Source organism: Mustela nivalis (genome assembly GCF_964662115.1).
Source record: "Mustela nivalis genome assembly, chromosome: 14".
Taxonomy (NCBI): domain Eukaryota; kingdom Metazoa; phylum Chordata; class Mammalia; order Carnivora; family Mustelidae; genus Mustela; species Mustela nivalis.
In genome coordinates this window covers 65,445,689-65,462,821 of record NC_139033.1, presented here as the reverse complement: position 1 = coordinate 65,462,821, position 17,133 = coordinate 65,445,689, and the positions used below count along the sequence as shown (strand labels likewise).

At 39.5% G+C, this 17,133-nt stretch overlaps 1 protein-coding gene across 7 annotated transcripts in view; it reads right to left on the bottom strand.

Moving 5' to 3' along the window:
- Positions 1-17,133, bottom strand: part of OSBPL1A (oxysterol binding protein like 1A) — a 227,998-nt gene that overhangs the window by 59,934 nt on the left and 150,931 nt on the right. For all 7 annotated transcript variants that reach the window (XM_082698700.1, XM_082698701.1, XM_082698702.1 and 4 more), the window contains one exon: positions 14,667-14,823. In XM_082698700.1, coding sequence (XP_082554826.1) covers positions 14,667-14,823 — 157 coding nt within the window. The remainder of the gene's footprint in view (positions 1-14,666; positions 14,824-17,133) is intronic.

Below are 17,133 nucleotides of genomic sequence, written 5' to 3'. Positions count from 1 at the left end.
TTTCTAAAACTTAGGATTCATTGACCAGTTCAGTAACATAGCAAGTGTACTTCCTGCTCCTGTTAGTTTACCACCACTACTGGACCAACAGGAGAGCCTAGAAAACCATCACATTTCCAAGCCAAAACAGACTGATATAACAGTCCTCCTTATTTGTGGTTTTGCTTTCTGCAGCTTCACGGTCTGGAAGCAGAGATCCCCCTTCTGATTGACTGTTACAAAGTCAACAGTAACCTAATGCTAATGTCGCAATGACTGAGTCATTCATCTCACCTCTCAGGTAGGCATTTCATCATCTCACATCATCATGAGAAGGGTGAATACAGTTTTGTAAGATATCCTGACACAAAGAACACATTCACATAGCTTTCATCATGGTATACTATTAGAATTTTCTACTTTATTACTGCTCATCTTCTACTGTGCCTAATTAATAAATTAAACTTGACCATAGGTGTGTATGTATAGGAAAGAACAATGTACATAGGGTTTGGTACTATCTGTGGTTTCAGGCATCCACGGGGGGGTCTTAGAAGGTACCCCCTGCAGAAAAGGGGCACTACTGTACCTATGAACTAGTCTTTTGGTTTAGAAAGATCATCTCCTTTTGGGCAGCTGGACCCCTCACTTTAGGCCTACTTCACAGTGCTCAGCATTAGTTGAGAAGAATGTGGGACAGAGAAACAGACCTTCACCTAGGGACAGGGAGCTCACCCTTATCTCTACGAGTAACTAGATTTCATGCTATGGGAGCTAGAATAGACGTGAAGTGACTGAAACGAAGCCGAGTGAGTAGATCGTGGTAAGGCCATTTTGACCTAAAGGAAGTGGTTTTAATGACATGGAAACTGATGAAATGCATGGTATGTATGGCACAGAACAGAGCCAGTGATCTTCCTCCCTGTCTCACACAAGGGTTTACTTACCTAAGCCTCACAGTGTGGGCAGCCAAGGAGCAGAAAGGCATCAAGATGATGAGCAGAATCTTCTATTCCTACCCCGCCCCCCACCACATTCCAGAAAGGATCTGAGGCCGTTTTATTGCTAGCAATTTTGTTGGCAGGGGAGGGAAAAGAAAAGTTTCCTGACTCTATCAGAATTTTCTTAAAAAAAAAAAAAAAAAAAAAAAAAAAAAGAATTTTCTTAGACTCTATGCTAAGAAATGTCCTGTCTTGGAACCTGAATATGCTCCAGCTCGATAGGCAGTGCAAGGTATGGTGAGACCCTGAGTAGATCTGAGTGTTGATCCCTGAATGCAACTGTGGACCAAGATTGTATTTAACCGGCTACATGTTACCTGAACATTGAGGACCAGGGCTCGGGATCCCTGAAACAAGAGTTTGGGGGCTATGCAAAAAACAGGTAACAAGAGAAGACACAAAGAGAAGCAGAGATGGACTGAATGATAACAGTGCCAATACCACTCCACCGCTTTCCTTGGCTCTGGACCTTTTAGGCTTATTTCCCTATAAACCATACCTACTCTTTCAGAATGAATGTTAACAATTTGTGATCTGCTTTAGCCAGTTCAACAGCCTGATTTAACTTCCTTTTTAAATGATCTGAGGTGCTTCTGACTGCTTACCATCAAGACAGATAGAATTTCTAGGCAGAGTTGAATTTCTAGTTCCTTTCTACTCCATGACACATAATATCGCCACGGTGATATCCAACATGTATGTTAGTTTCTCTTCGGTTTCCTTTCTGATTGCTTTGAACACAGCGAAATACCTGTACTGCAAAGGAAAGCATTCTTCCTCTTTTCTAAGAAGGTTTCTTCTGCTAAGACAGACTACACAGTGTCCTAAAACGTACAATCAGATCCAAGTAGTGTACCCGGCCTTCTGAGATTTTCTTGTTCTTTCTGACAGATTATGTCAGTCATATACTGAAGCCCAAAAGCTTGGTTTTCAATAACATGAGAATGCAGAATTACTGAAGAAAAACAAGTAATTTCTATAAAAACATTATACCTGTAATTATTCCTGCATCCTTTGGAGTGATCTACTTTGGGAGGAACTCGGTGGATAGTGGAGATTGTAGGAAAGTAAAATGATTTCCCCCCTTTAGGATTGTTTAAGAAGAGATACCAGATCTGTTTAAAATTGGCAGAACTTTCAACATCTTCATGTATTCCTTGGGTAGGCTCATGTTTACACAAGTGGAAGCTTATAAAGGCCCAGAAACTAGTTGCATGTCCACTTTAATCTGTAATACTGCCCAGCACTGAGCCAACAGCAGATGCATGCTTAATAAAGGCTCTGGAATTATGTTGTTAATTCACAGTAAATTATCATGTAAAAGAAACAAACAGAACTGAATTAAAGACTGGGACAAATTATCTTAAATTTCAGAATATGAAGCCTTTGTCTAGGTATATAAATCTTTGTTTTTCTAAATATCTAAAAAGGCCCCAACTTTTAAGAAAAGCACAAAGTCCCTGAAATCAGAAAACCTGGTTTGAATGCAGGTCTTATCATTTATTGGCTAAATGATCGGGGGCAAGGTAGTTAAACCTTCTGTGGTTCAACTTCCTCATTTGTAGAATTGAGGATATGATAATACCTGCCCTCCATCTAACTGAAAGATATTTGAGAATCAGAAGCTATGGAGTTTGTAAAAGTACATTACAAACATCAGTTTGTAATCCAAATGTAAACTGCAGCAATTAATATTATGCACGATATTGTAAATAGCCCTGGGTTCGAATACGTTTGGAAGACAGCAGCTTCAGAAACCAACAGACCTAGGTTCTAGCCATCTTGCTACCGGACTGTACTTCTGTAGGGCACTGGCCATTTTTAGAGAGAAAGCAGCTAAGGTACGGACAGATTACATGCTTACTAAAACCAAATAGTTATATTAAGTCACTGAGCCAGAACGAAACCCAGAAGGGAAGAGAAAGCTCATTAATTAAGCTGATGGTTCTCAGTCACCTTCTGATCATGTTACACTTTCACATACTAGAATTCATGGCAATATGAATATGAAGAGACTGAAAATGCCAAAGCACAGAAGCGAAACAACACTGTGAAGACTGTACGATTACTATCTACCTACTACTGCTCACCTATAGACACCTCTTTTGCTGAGACCAGTTAATGGCCTCAAATGTGCTCTTAGAGTCCAGCAAGGACTCTATTTTACTTCAGCACTGGTATGCAGTCATGCGCTCGCTCTCCCTCTCTCCCACCTCTTCCTAAAAGCTGGCTGTACCCTGCTGTACCAAACATCACATCTTATTCCATCATAACGGTACGTGTTCCTGCTGAATTATTTACATTTTCCACATTTGTCAGATGCAGTGGCACAATGCTTCCCGGTTAACCAGGATGTGTCATTAATGGGAGTCACGGCTGCATTAACAAGGAATTGGCTTTGAGAATACTTACAATGACAACATGAAATTTCATCCTAAGGTTTCAAATCCTGCTTCAACATGGTGTTATAACAACACGATTCAACAGCAGGTTATATTGCACAAGTAGGGTATATTACATTTTATGCAGTCAATAGGTTTCAAAAGAGTTTTTTTTTTTTTTTTTAAGATTTTATTTATCAGAGAGAGAGAGTGCACGCAAGCGGGTGGGAGCAGTAGGCAGAAGGAGAAGCAGGCTTCCCACTGAGCAGGGAGCCTGATGAGGGACTCAATCTCAGGACCCTGGGATCATGACCTGACCTGAAGGCAGATGCTTAACGGACTGAGCCACCCAGACGTCCCAGAAAAAGTTGTATAAAAAACAAATTTTTATGAAGATTTAAAGGCACAAAGCAGCAAACTGTTAAAGGAACTCTATGCTTTTCAGTCACTTCTTGGAGCACCTAGATGACTCACTGGGTTAAGCCTCTGCCTTCCCCCTCTCTCTCTCTGCCTGCCTCTCTGCTTACTTGTGATTCCTTTGTCAAATAAGTAAATAAAATCTTAAAAAAAAGGTCATTTCTTGATTTTATTGACCTTGGAAATCATTATTATTATTATTATTATTATTATTATTATTATATATGGTGTTTTCTGAAAGAGGTATATTCCTCCTAAGCTAACAAGCAAACAATACTGAAAAGCTGTCTGTCCCCAGAGGCAGTTTTCTCCTTTAGGCAAAATTTAGATTAGCATCGGCTCCAACAGGAAGGAGATACCTCAATGTATTTGTAAAGACCAAATCCCACATGCCATCAGAAGTCAGGATGCCCAACATATGAATCACTGGAATTAAGAAATGGACAGAGTAAGTAGAAAAAGGCAGGGCATTAAAAGACCAAGTTATCCTGACAGATTTTCTAGGCACTCAAAACCCTGTTTTCATCGGGAGGGTATATGTTCAAATAGAGCAAGATGCCAAGCAAGAATGTCCGTTTTATTAATATTTAACTTCTTCCCTTTGATATTCTGAGGTTTTAAGTATATATAAAGCAAACTTGAAATAGAAATTAGATATTTACCTAGGAGATTCAAAAAGCCTAGGGATCAAAAGGAGAAGTAATGAGACCTCTCTCTGTATGGGGAAAGTAATCTCCAAGGACCAGGGAATGAATAACAGAGCTTTAAGCCTCCAGTCACCTCTTGTTTACACTTCTGACAATATTAAGTTTACAACCAGCTTTGCTGAGGCCAGGCACACCTTTCCACTCACAACAGAAAGAAAAGCCATGTTTCAATTTAACTGTATCTTTTAAAAATATAATGGAAATCAACCACAGAAGACATTAAATGTGGGGGCAATTTTCCTTATTTCACATTTATTAAAGGTAATAGTGTGATTCCAAGAACAACAGTTTCATTTCAGCTACCTCTTTCCCAAATTTCAGTTTGTTTGTTTTTTTAAAGATTTTATTTATTTGACAGACAGAGATCACAAGTAGGGAGAGGCAGGCAGAGAGGCAGGCAAAGAGAGAGGAGGAAGCAGGCTCCCCGCTGAGCAGAGGGGGCTTGATTCCAGGACCCTGGGATCATGAGCTGAGGCAAAGGCAGAGACTTTAACCCACTGAGCCACCCAGGCGCTCTCCAAATTTCAGTTTAAAGGACAATTTAAACTTCCAAAACTCATCCAATGACCTTTTAAGTTAAAAAAAAGGAAGAAAACAATTCTACTTACCTGTTTTTGCCAAGGGTTTATCAGTTTTCTCCCTGAACATACCTGACATTTAATTAGACAAAGCCGCTTTACACAAGTTGTCGTTTTAATTATCATAGCCAATAAGGTAGGCCTTATTATCACATCCATTTTACAGATGAAGAAGTTGAGTTTCAAAAAAATTATAACTTGCTTAGGTCAGAAAAGTGGTAGATATGGGATTCAAACCCAGGTAGTTCTTAATGACTACATTGTTCTAATTCACTTAAATATTTTTTTTCCAAAGAACATATATTCATGTGAAAAATTCAGAAACAAAAATAGGATTAAAGTATCACTTATTAAAGCTTTTGAGTAAATGTATTTTCCACTATGTGTTAAGAATTAAAAATTCTGAGAATTATCTTTCTGGTTGGCAAATCTGGAAAAAAATATTTTCAGTCCACGTAACATTTAAAATCTAGTTTCTCTAAAGATATTATAGAGCACTGAAAATTGGTGAGTTTAACATTCCTACAGAAAAAATGGGAAAAGGATATGAGCAATTCATGGAAAAAGAAATACAAAAAGACCTCAAATACACAAAAAGATGCTGAACAACCTTCAGTGCAGAAATGGACACTCCACAGAAATAAGGACTTTGTTTGAAAAGTAACTTCAGTTTCTTGAATAGGGAAAATTATTCAACAAAACAGATTTGTTGAATATATATATATATATATATATATATATATACACACACACACACACACACACACACAGAAAAGCAGGGTCAAGAACTGTATGTATGCATTTTCTATCATTTGGATGAAGAGACAATAGGATTTGTAGTAATAATGACTGCATTTGGGCAAAGGAGGGAGCATGGCTAGTTTAAAAAGTAAGAGTTAAAATTTGTGAAATATGCCCTATTACACTTCTGAACTTTGAAGCACATGCATGTATCACCAGTTAAAAATTTTGAGAATAATCTCTTCTCTAAATATGATATATAGGCACACATACATGCAATTTTTTAAAAAAGAATTTATATATTTATTTGACAGACAGAGACCACAAGTAGGCAGAGAGGCAGGCAGAGAGAGAGAGAGGAGGAAGCAGGCTCCCCGCTGAGCAGAGAGCCAGATGCGGGACTCAATCCCAGGACCCTGGGATCATGACCTGAGCCGAAGGCAAAGGCTTAACCACTGAGCCACCCAGGTGCCCCACATACGTGCAATTTTTAAGGGTTGTAGACAAGTAACCCAAATGATTAGTATCAAGGAATGTGAAACCAAAAGAATTGGAATCAGCATATATTAAGTGGAAAAAAAGAGCCAAGTTATACAGTTTATCTTTTATAATTAAAAAATGAATATGAACATATCTTAACACTGCTTACATCAAAAACTAGGAGACTGTAATGATGATTACATTTAGGGGGAGGAGGGAAACAACAGTGAGGGGAAAGAATGGAAACTACATTTTTCTAAACATACCTTGATTTGTATTTTTGACTTTGAAATCATGTAACTATTTCACTTAACCTGAAAAAAAAAACCCTGAGTCAAAGGGAATCTCTAAAACCTGAAAGCATGTGAAACAAATGAAATCTATCTATGTAACAAGTTAGTAGTTTAACTACACAGAATGTGGCCTTCAAACACAACACTACTTTACATCCCAGAAGGAATATATTAAAAGGAACTACAAAGAAAGCTGAAATTCTTTTCAGCAACCACACTGTTGGTAACAATATTTCTACGGCTGTGTGTGTGTGTGTGAGAGAGAGAGAGAGAGAAACTAAATGTATTAAAGAAAATAGGTAATTATTAAATGTCATTAGGAACCATATATTGCAAATAAAATCAAAGGAATTAGAAGGAAAACCCTAGGATCCAAAATTTTAACTAGAAATATCTTGGGATGAACTCATGAAGCACTTTTCCTTACAAGGAGCAGGGGCTCACCTCTCCTGAAAAGGACTGAGAACTGTGGCCAAAACAGTAGTACAGAACATTCTTACTACAGGAATTGTTATAGCTAAATATTATTTCCCGCTAAAATGAAATGTGGCTCCTTAGAGAAAAAGCCGACTCTAGATCTGGGGCAGGAAGCATACCAGATAAGCCTGAAACATCTCTTTGTATCAGAAAGCAAAGCAGCTATCAGAGACAACTGAATTACTGTATTAAAATACGTAGGGGCGCCAAGTGGCTCAGTGGGTTAAGCCTCTGCCTTCAGCTCAGGTCATGATCTCAGGCTCTTGAGATCAAGCCCCGCATCAGGTTCTCTGCTCAGTAGGGACCCTGCTTCCCCCTCTCCCTCCATCTGCCTCTGCCTACTTGTGATCTGTCAAATAAATAAATAAATTCTTTAAAAAACAAATAAATATAAAATTATACCTAAAAAAAATAACTACCTGGGGTCCTGTCAGAAGGACACAGAGGGTCTCTCTTTGACCAAAGATGGGAAAAATAGCCATAAGAGATTTATGCAGCCCAATGCATACGTTCATATATCACCTCTGGAGGATGTTAGGGAACCAACATATTCTGAAAATAGTTTTTTCTTTACAAAATGGTCCTACCTAAGTAGAAGGAATGACAAATGTAATACAACCATTTTACAGATCCTAATAAAACAAGGATGTTGACACTGACCAGTAGTGGCTGCTAAAAATCATTAGGTTCAAGGCTGTTGGACAACGTTATCATGGATGTGCCAGACTGACAATGCCTGATACCCCAGGACATCAATCTCAATGTTATAAAAAGGAAAACCAGACAGCATGTGCTCCCCAGTGGACGTAACAGCAGGTACACCTATGAAGTATTGTGTGCCAAACAGTTCAAACCTAAATCTGGCTGAGCCTCTCTATATAACCATCTGTTTAAAGGCAATTCAGGAGTAAAAGAATACGTTAAGTGACACCATGGGAATGCAACCAGCAATATCCGAATTGAGGGTTACTCTACAGGACAAACAACCACGTTTCTTCTGCAAACAACTGGCAAGAAAACAATGAGGAAGAGGAGAAGTCTAGAGATTAAAAGAGATTGAAGATACGTATAAACCAAATGCAGTATGTGGACCTTCTGGATTTGAATTAGTAAATGACATTTTAGATCTAATTACAAAGTGGCATTTATGAGACAATTAGGAAAAAATGAATACTATTTTTTTTAAAAGATTTTATTTATTTGACAGAGAGAGAGAGAAATCACAAGTAGGCAGAGAGGCAGGCAGAGAGAGAGAGGGGAGGAAGCAGGCTCCCTGTGGAGCAGAGAGCCCAACGTGGGGCTCGATCCCAGGACCCTGGCATCATGACCTGAGCCGAAGGCAGAGGCTTTAACCCACTGAGCCACCCAGGCGCCCCAAAATGAACACTATTTGATGATGATCTGAGACACTGGTTTTTAGGTATCATAATGGTACTGTGGTTTTAGAAAATAAGAGTCCCAGTGTTTTAAAGATTCATACTAAATTAAAGATGAAACTGTATTTCAGATTTGATATGATTTTTAAGATAATTTCTGAAAGTACAGGTTGGGGGGGTATGAAGATAAAACAAAGTGGGGCACATGATAGATACCAAAGATGAATGATGGATGGATGGGAATGAGGGGTTCATTATGTATGATTCTACTTGCATATGGGTTTGAAAACTCCTGTAAGATAGTTTCTAAAATGCAATTATGTGCTGCAAAACACAATCTTTACTCTTCTTCATATCAAGGCAAACAAGACAACATTAGCTATTTGTTATTTTGCTCACTCAGGCCTCGCTCTGCAGATTATGGCTGCCCTAGAAAACTACTCTCATCTGCCCACAAAAAATCACTGGTCTAGAACAGATCTGAATGAGCCCTTAGAGTCAGATAAAAGTGTATCTCACTATCATTTGCTTACAGAATGCTACAACTAGAAAGATTTTGTTTTGCCAACAGTGTTTTAAAGAGCCCCAAGCACAAAAGAGGTGCTTTAGGGGTCAGGGCAAGACAAGGGGGTGGTCCTATGGGCCTCAGCACCTGCTTTTAAAACAACTTACTAAGGCTGAAAAGGTGGTCTGTGAAAAGATGTCTCAGCTTTCCTAAAGTAATTTCGGAGAATAAGTTTTAGGAAGGTGATTATCGTGAATCTAGACCCTAATGGTCTTTGCTTTTTCCTTTCTAATATACCCCAAGTGACTCCCTGGCCTAACAACTTGGTAGTTCTAGATAAGCTTTTTTTTTTTTTTTTTCTTTTTAAAAGATTTTATTTATTTGATAGAGAGATTGAGAGAGAGAGCGCACAAGTAGGCAGAACGGCAGGCTAAGGGAGAGGGAGAAGCAGGGTTCCCACTAAGCAGGGAGCCTGATGTGAGGCTGGATCCCAGGACCCTGAGATCATGACCTGAACTGAAAACAGCTGCTTAACAGACTGAGCCACCCAGGCACCCCCCAGACAAGCTTTTTGTATTTGAACCTTTTTTGTTGGGTGCCTAGCTCCCATTTGTCAAGTTCTTATTAGTCCAGGAATCCCCAAATGCGTTTTTGTTGGAGAGGTGGGGGCCCCATGTAGTCGGAGTGGCCTGCGGGCATCCAACCTGCCGATGCGTCCCAAGGGCCCCCTCTCCACTGTCTCTTCCCCTCCCCCTCACTAGCCAGCTGCAGCTCTAGGACTGCCAGGTCTGCCTCCCACACACTCAGCGGTACCCTGGCCCAAATTCTGCTCTCTGCTTCCCAGAGTAAATAAGTACTCTGGGACAAAGTGAAGGCTGAGCGTGTAGATTCACTGTGTCCTTGGAACCTGCTGGTCCCTGCAGCCTCACAGGCCCTACCACAAATCTGAGTAATTCTGGGTAGGCTCTTGCTCTTTTTTCCACAATTTCTCGGTCTTTTGAAAATCAGAGATGCACCTGGACTCCTGCTAATATGACCCCGATCACTACATGACCATAGGGAGTTACCCCAAACATTCCTGACAGACAGGAGTTTTTTTTCTTCAGTGCAGGGCACCAAAGGACATCTGGGGCAGGGAAGGAGGCGGGGTGACTTGTTACTAACTCTGTGCCCTGACCTAATCAAGTCTGAAAGCAGATAATCTGTCCTGTATCTGCAGGGAGATTTCAAAACCAAGATGGCTTTATTCTAGTGATTAGATGTATTCAAAGTTGAATCATTTCTTACCACTAAAAACATTTTCTCAGTCTCAGAAGTTACTGTCTTTGCTTGTGTTCTCAATCTCTTTAAATTAAGGTTTGACTCCAACTTTAAAGCATATTCTTTGTATGACTTTTTCTAAACAGAAGACAGCTGTTATCTGGCGACCTAATAATTCAATTCTAAAGCAGTTACGAAGGATAAATAAAGGGTAAGCAAAGCGATTATCTGCAGTCCTAATCTGCCATTTCAGCAAAATAAACCTTTGTGATTCGTAGCTACGTTTACTATAGAAGACTTTATTCAAGTAAATATATCAATATAACAAGTACATTAACTAGAATCAGATACAAACTTAGTCCCTATCACATTTCTGTTGTAAGAAATCCTTCCCTATTTCAAAACTGCGGATACTTTATATTTCCTTTCGAGAGTTTTAAAATTTTGTTCTTTTATTTTTTTTTCCAAGATTTTATTTATTTATTTGACAGAGAGAGATCACAAGTAGGCAGAGAGAGAGAGAGGAGAAAGCAGGCTTCCTGCTGAGCAGAGAGCCCGATGTGGGACTCGATCCCAGGACCCTGAGATCATGACCTGAGCCGAAGGCAGCGGCTTAACCCACTGAGCCACCCAGGCGCCCCAAAATTTTGTTCTTTTAAATTAAAGCATTTAGTTCATCTAGAATTTATTTATATTTGTGTATATGAAATAAGGATCTGTTTACTTTCTTGGGTTTTTTGGACGGTGCCCATTAAATGACGGTCTCAGTACCATGTACTGAACAATCCATTCTCCCCCCGCTAACCTGCTATGCCAGCTCCACTCCATATACCAGGTTGCCTAGACGGGTGGGTCTTGGGACGTTTTACTTCAATTCTACAGGTCAGTCTGCCTGCAGGACAATTCTGCACTAAAGATTTAGCATCAGTTTTGACATGTAGTAGAACAAAGGCCTTCCTTTCCCCCAACCTGGTTCTCAAGCACTATCTTGGCTCCTCAAAGCCCAATGTACTTAAATACATATTTCGGAATCCATGTTTCAACTTCCAAGGAAAACGACATTGAGATTTTAATTAATACTACATTGAATCTGCAGATCAACTTGGCAAAATTATCTTTATGAGAGTGTACTTGCCTTTTCAGTAAGTTTTAGGTCTTTCGGTCAGTTTTAATATTACATTTTTTGCTAAGATTTATTCCTAGGTAAGAGACTTTTTAACAGACACTCTTAATATGCACCCTCCCAGTTTTAGCTGCAGTTTGTCTGTTGATGGCACATAGAAGTGGAAAAAGCTGATTTTGTATAAGAGCAACTTTGCCAAACTTCTCTCCCACTTCTACCAATTTGTCTGTAGATACTTATGGTTCTGTTTATTTCTAGATCTCTGGGTATATAAGATGTATGACTATGGCCTCTGAATAATGCTGAATAGCAAAGATGATAGCAGACAACCTCGTCTTATTCCTGATACTATAATTACTGTGTTTAATATCTCATTAAGTAATTGTTCCTTGTAACTTTTAACTAGATCAGAGAGGTTCTCTTCTATTTTTGGTTTGTTAAGATATTTATTAATCATGAATGACTTGTTTTTTAAATTTATTTCTTATTAGAGAGAGTGAGCAGGGGGAGGGGCAGAGGGAGGAGAATCTGAAGCAGACTCCATGGTGACCATAGAGCCCAACACGGGGCTCAATCTCATGACCTACGAAATTGTGACCTGAGCCAAAATCAGGAGTCCAACCCTCAACCAGGTGAGACACCCAGGTGCCCTGCTTTTCATCTATTAAGATGATGGTATGCTTTTCTCCTTTTATTTATTAATGCTATTAATACAGTAAATAATATTTATCGAATCATAACATGGATCCATTGTTTCACACTCTAATCTATTCTACATTTGTATCTTTTATACCATATCCAGAGACACGATGAAATAAATATCCACATTTTGATCAAATTTAACAACTTGGGTCAAACTGCTGACAAGTTAAAAGATTAGAGCTCTGAATACATGTTATAAATTAGTCTAAGTGGAGAGAACTGATCCTGTGGAACACAGCCAAGATGACAAGAAGCCCTGTAAATAAAAACCTGACTATAGCATAGTGTAGGCTAATTTTCCACAAAGCAACTCAAACCACCCCCTGCCCCCACTCACTCGCTCCGTTGTTCACTGTCTCCCTCCCTCCCTCCCTCCCTCCCTCCCCCCCTCCCTCTTTCCTCGCACAGATGAGAGACAAATGAGCATAAGCAGGGGAGTGGAAAAGTGAGCTGGACAAGCAGACTCTGCGCTGAAGACGGAGCTCAACTCAGGGCTCAATCTCACCACCCTGAGATCATGACCGGAGCCCAAGTCAAGGGTCAGATGCTAAACTGACTGAGCCACCCTGGCATCTCTCTAGCTGCTTTTCTAAAACCAACACCAAAATTATTACTACTGATTCAAATTATTCTTCATATTATCAAAATAATTGTCCATTATAAATGCAGATTATTTATAACACAATTGAGGGCACAGGCAAGATGGATTTGATAATATTGAATACTCCACTTTTCTATTCTGAAATGAAACTTTTATTTTATTTTATTTATTTATTTGACAGAGTGAAATCACAAGTAGGCAGACAGGCAAGCAGAGAGAGAGAGAGAGAGGGAAGCAGGCTTCCTGCCGAGCAGAGAGCCCGATATGGGACTCGATCCCAGGACCCTGAGATCATGACCTGAGCCAAAGGCAGAGGCCTGACCCACTGAGCCACCCAGGCACCCATGAAATGAAACTTTTAAATTATTTATGGCATATGTTCTGTTTATTTGATCAGAAAGAACTTCATGCAAAAAAACAAAACATAACAATTACTTTTTAAAATAGGAAGCTGTTATGTTTTCCTCATACATCTGATTGCTGACAATTTCCTAACCTGCCTACTTTTAAATAACTAAAGAATATTTTATCACACTTATAAGCCTAATAAATTGCAGTTCATTTATCACTTTAACTTTTCTGGTGAGGTCACTACCTAGAGCTGCATTCCTTTGTAATTTTTCTTAGTGACCTGCCCTGATTTCATTTTTTAACAATTTTACCTTAACTTCCTTATCTTACCATTCTGGGTTTGACTAATTAAGATGCAACACAGAATATATGAATATAGTAGAATGTATTTGTCAAGTGCACAGTAACTACTGATAGGATGAAAGCACACACACCAGGGCCCCTGAGCCCAGAAGAGCACTAGAGAAATGTGTCTTCCGCCCCTGGCTAGGAGAGCGTCTGAGTACAGTGGCTCTTTCTGCTATTTTAACAATTTAAGCTATTTGTAGGTTTCTCACATCAGAAGATTTCACCTGTGTTCTCACCAGACCATCAGGACGTCTGATTGGTAGGCCTGCCAGGAGTCTTGTTAGGGATTTCATGTCCTACACAGAACTTATTAGCCCTGGACTCCCAAAGGAGTGGGCAGAAGCTGCAGAAGGCAATCAGGAAAGACATTCACTCACTGCTCACCACATAATGTGCAACGGTATACTCCATCCGTGAGTGTGTTTGGAGAATACCTTCTGGCCTTTTAGTTAGTTCGTTACCTCTAACTCATTGATGTTTTCAAAATAAGCACACACTAAGACTGTTTTGTTAGCAAGGGGCAGATACACATAAATCAGAAATGATATGGACATTTTTCCCTGGGAGAACAATTGAGACCAACTGGGACCAGAATCATGGCACAGAAATGGAGTGAGAGTTACACAACCTACAAGTACTAAACAAACAAAACTATCTCGTAGAAATTAACTGTTAATAAGTTCTTACCCCCAAAGTGCTTTTTACACCAGGATCTACCCTTAACCTGTAATTTGATCAATATTTTACAAATAGCAGCAGGCACTCGAGCCACTGCGTGTGCACGCTCATGCAGAGACAAGGGAGCTCCGGTGTCTGCTGCATCTCAGGAATTTGGGACCATCTCTAGGATGAAATCATCAAGGGAATAAAAAGATACTAATGTTATTAGACAGTGTAAAACGGATCTGTTCAACAAAGCCTGGAGCTTAATAAAAGTCTTTGTTTAAATGTAACTAAATTGTATCAACAGGCAGGCAATATTACAGTCCACTCTTAATAAAACCACCAAGCGGATCGAATGACCAGAAACTAAAATAGCACGGGGAGGCAGAGTCATAAAACATGTATGATGAAAAGAGGAGCCCAGCATCAATGGCAAAAGGCAGTTCTGAAGAGCCTAGCTAAATTGTCAGCTAGAGGATTTGTGTCCCCGAAACCATGGTTGCTAACATCACGTTGTATGCTTTGTTCCTACAAGTACAGATGATGCTCTTCTCTTAAATGCATCAAGTCCTAATAGCAATATAAACACAGGGCGGGAAAAGCAAGGAGAAGGCGTGCTTTTCTTCATGAACCAGAAGTATCTTATAAGAGTTAGCAATGGTAACCATTTAAGGCCATCCTACCTGTGTTTTTTGATGCCATTGGAGAGAGCATCTCCACCACCGCAGTCTTTTCCTTCTGACATTCTGTGTTTTCTGCTGCTCAGGGGCTCTCCTTCCTCTTCCAAGGAGCACGCCGTTATGGCTTCCAGTCGACTCAGGGACCGCTCGGACTCGGACTCTGTGGCAGAGCAGGTTCATAGTCAGTGAACTGAACTTGGGTGCGAGGTTGCAGTAACAATGGATATCTCCCCTAACACATTAGGCTTTGAAACTTAAGCAGCCTACTTTGTCCTTTAACAATCCTCCTCGGGAATTTCTGAGAACCTGCACCCAATAAGGCTGAAGTGGGTTTATGAAACAGGTATAGGCTTATATAAACTTACAGTTAAATAGATTTTACACATTACAAGAGATTTCCAGAGATTACCCAATTCTTTCAGAAATCATACTCAGTAGTTCCCCCCCGCCAAATTTCTATTTTTACGTTCCTTCTCAAAGCATCTTAAGCATAACTTACCAACAAAGCATTCATTTTAAAATTCACGTATAAGAAAAAGCTATAGTGGTTGTACTTGTGGGAAGTTTAAATTACAGCTGATACTGTAGACACAAAAGCAAAGGTAATTTTAAAAGCCTTCAAAAAATACTTCTTCTGCTATGACATTATTTAAATCCTCAAGAGCTAAAGCTCAAAGTGTCCATATAAAATCCAATTATCTATCAGGCAGGCATTTTGAGGCTAGAAATACCATGTTCCTAATTGGCTATGTATTCCGGGTAGAGCCATCTGCCTGTTTGGGAATACTAAGACAACTTATTTTTATACAACACATTATAGTTTCCAGGCATGATCCCATTTGTCATCTCCTTTTCGCACTTCCAGGGTGCCTTGGTGACAGCAAGGCAGGACTACTGCTTAACCAGTGTGCTGGTGGTCTCATGGTTTGTGAGTCAGATGAACCAGGATCTGAACTCAGGTTCTGACTCGTTTAATGTTCTATAGATTTCAGCTCAATACAGCAACCTCCCCAAAACTCTACATTGTACCCACATTTCTATTAAAATGTAACTCACGGGAACTTCTAACTCCCCTACTTAAGCAGAGGACCATACATACTCAACTGTCCTCAGCTCTAGGCAAGCACTCTTACACACATTCAAGCAAACTTCCTTAAGCGAATTTATTGGCCATCTGCTTATATTACTGCTAACCTATTTAGGAAATCAAATTTGTTAGTGCTTTCTTTTCCCTCCGCAGCATTCTGTAACTCAGCCAACATCAAGGAACCTTATTTTTATCACATCAGGCTAATTACAGATCTCCCTTGACTTACAATGGGGTTATATCCCAATTAACTCATCATCAGTTTAAAATATTAAGTCAAAAATGCATTTAATACACCCAACCTACCCAACATCTCAGCTTAGCCTAGCCTACTTAAATGTGCTCACTTACATTAGCCGACAACTAGGCAAAATCACCTGACACAAAGCCTATTTATAATAAAGTGTTGAAAATCTCATGTAATTTACTGAATGCTGTACTGAAAAACAAAACAGTTGTCTGGGTAGAGAATGCTTGCCAGCCTATCAGTTGTTTACCCTCGTGACTATGTGGCGGCTCTCATACCACCCTGGCCTGGTACTAGCTCTGGGAGAGATCCAAATTCAAAGTTGGACGTATGGTTTTTAACTGAATTTGTATCGCTCTCACATCACCATAAAGTGAGAAGGAAAATTGTAAGATGAATCACTGCAAGGAAGGGAACACCACAGGAACAACTGTTGGACAAACACAATTGCAGGTTGGACAACACATCTTGAACTCTGAACTCTGGACCCACTCAATGGTGTTTAGTTACTTGGAGAAAGTCTTTCAATGCCGGTTAAGTTATTTTTATTTTCTGTAAATATAATTTTACTGGAATTTCCAAAAATATATCTTTGTTCAGTCCTATACTTTATAACAAAGAAACAGACTTTAATGATAAATTTAAAAAGACTTATTTTTCATTGTCAATTTAAACAGTCACAATCTTTTATTGAAAAAAATTAAAGACGACCTGAATAGCCAATAACAAAGAACAGCTGCCCAATAGATGAAATTAGTTGTTAAAATTGCATTTATAAGAACAACTTAGTAAAACAAAAAAATGCTTTTAACAAAATGTTAAGACAAAAATAATCAGGATACCATTTTGCAACTCTAAAATACAGAGCAAAAAAAAATAACTTCACTCTTTTTTAAAGAAAGACCAGGCTGGTTCAGAAGTACAGATAGACGAGAGCAGTAAAATCACAAAAGTCTGTCTCGGGCACACTGAAGTAAGGGAATCGGTCAATTTTCTGGGCTACAAAGATGGGTATGAGGAAAGACTATGTGGGAGAGGTAGTGCCTCAGGAAAATCTTCACAGAAAGAAGCGGGTGCTCAGGTCGAGGGAAGAGCGTCCTTCAGTGGAAGCTGCCTGAGCAAATCTTGTACCAAGG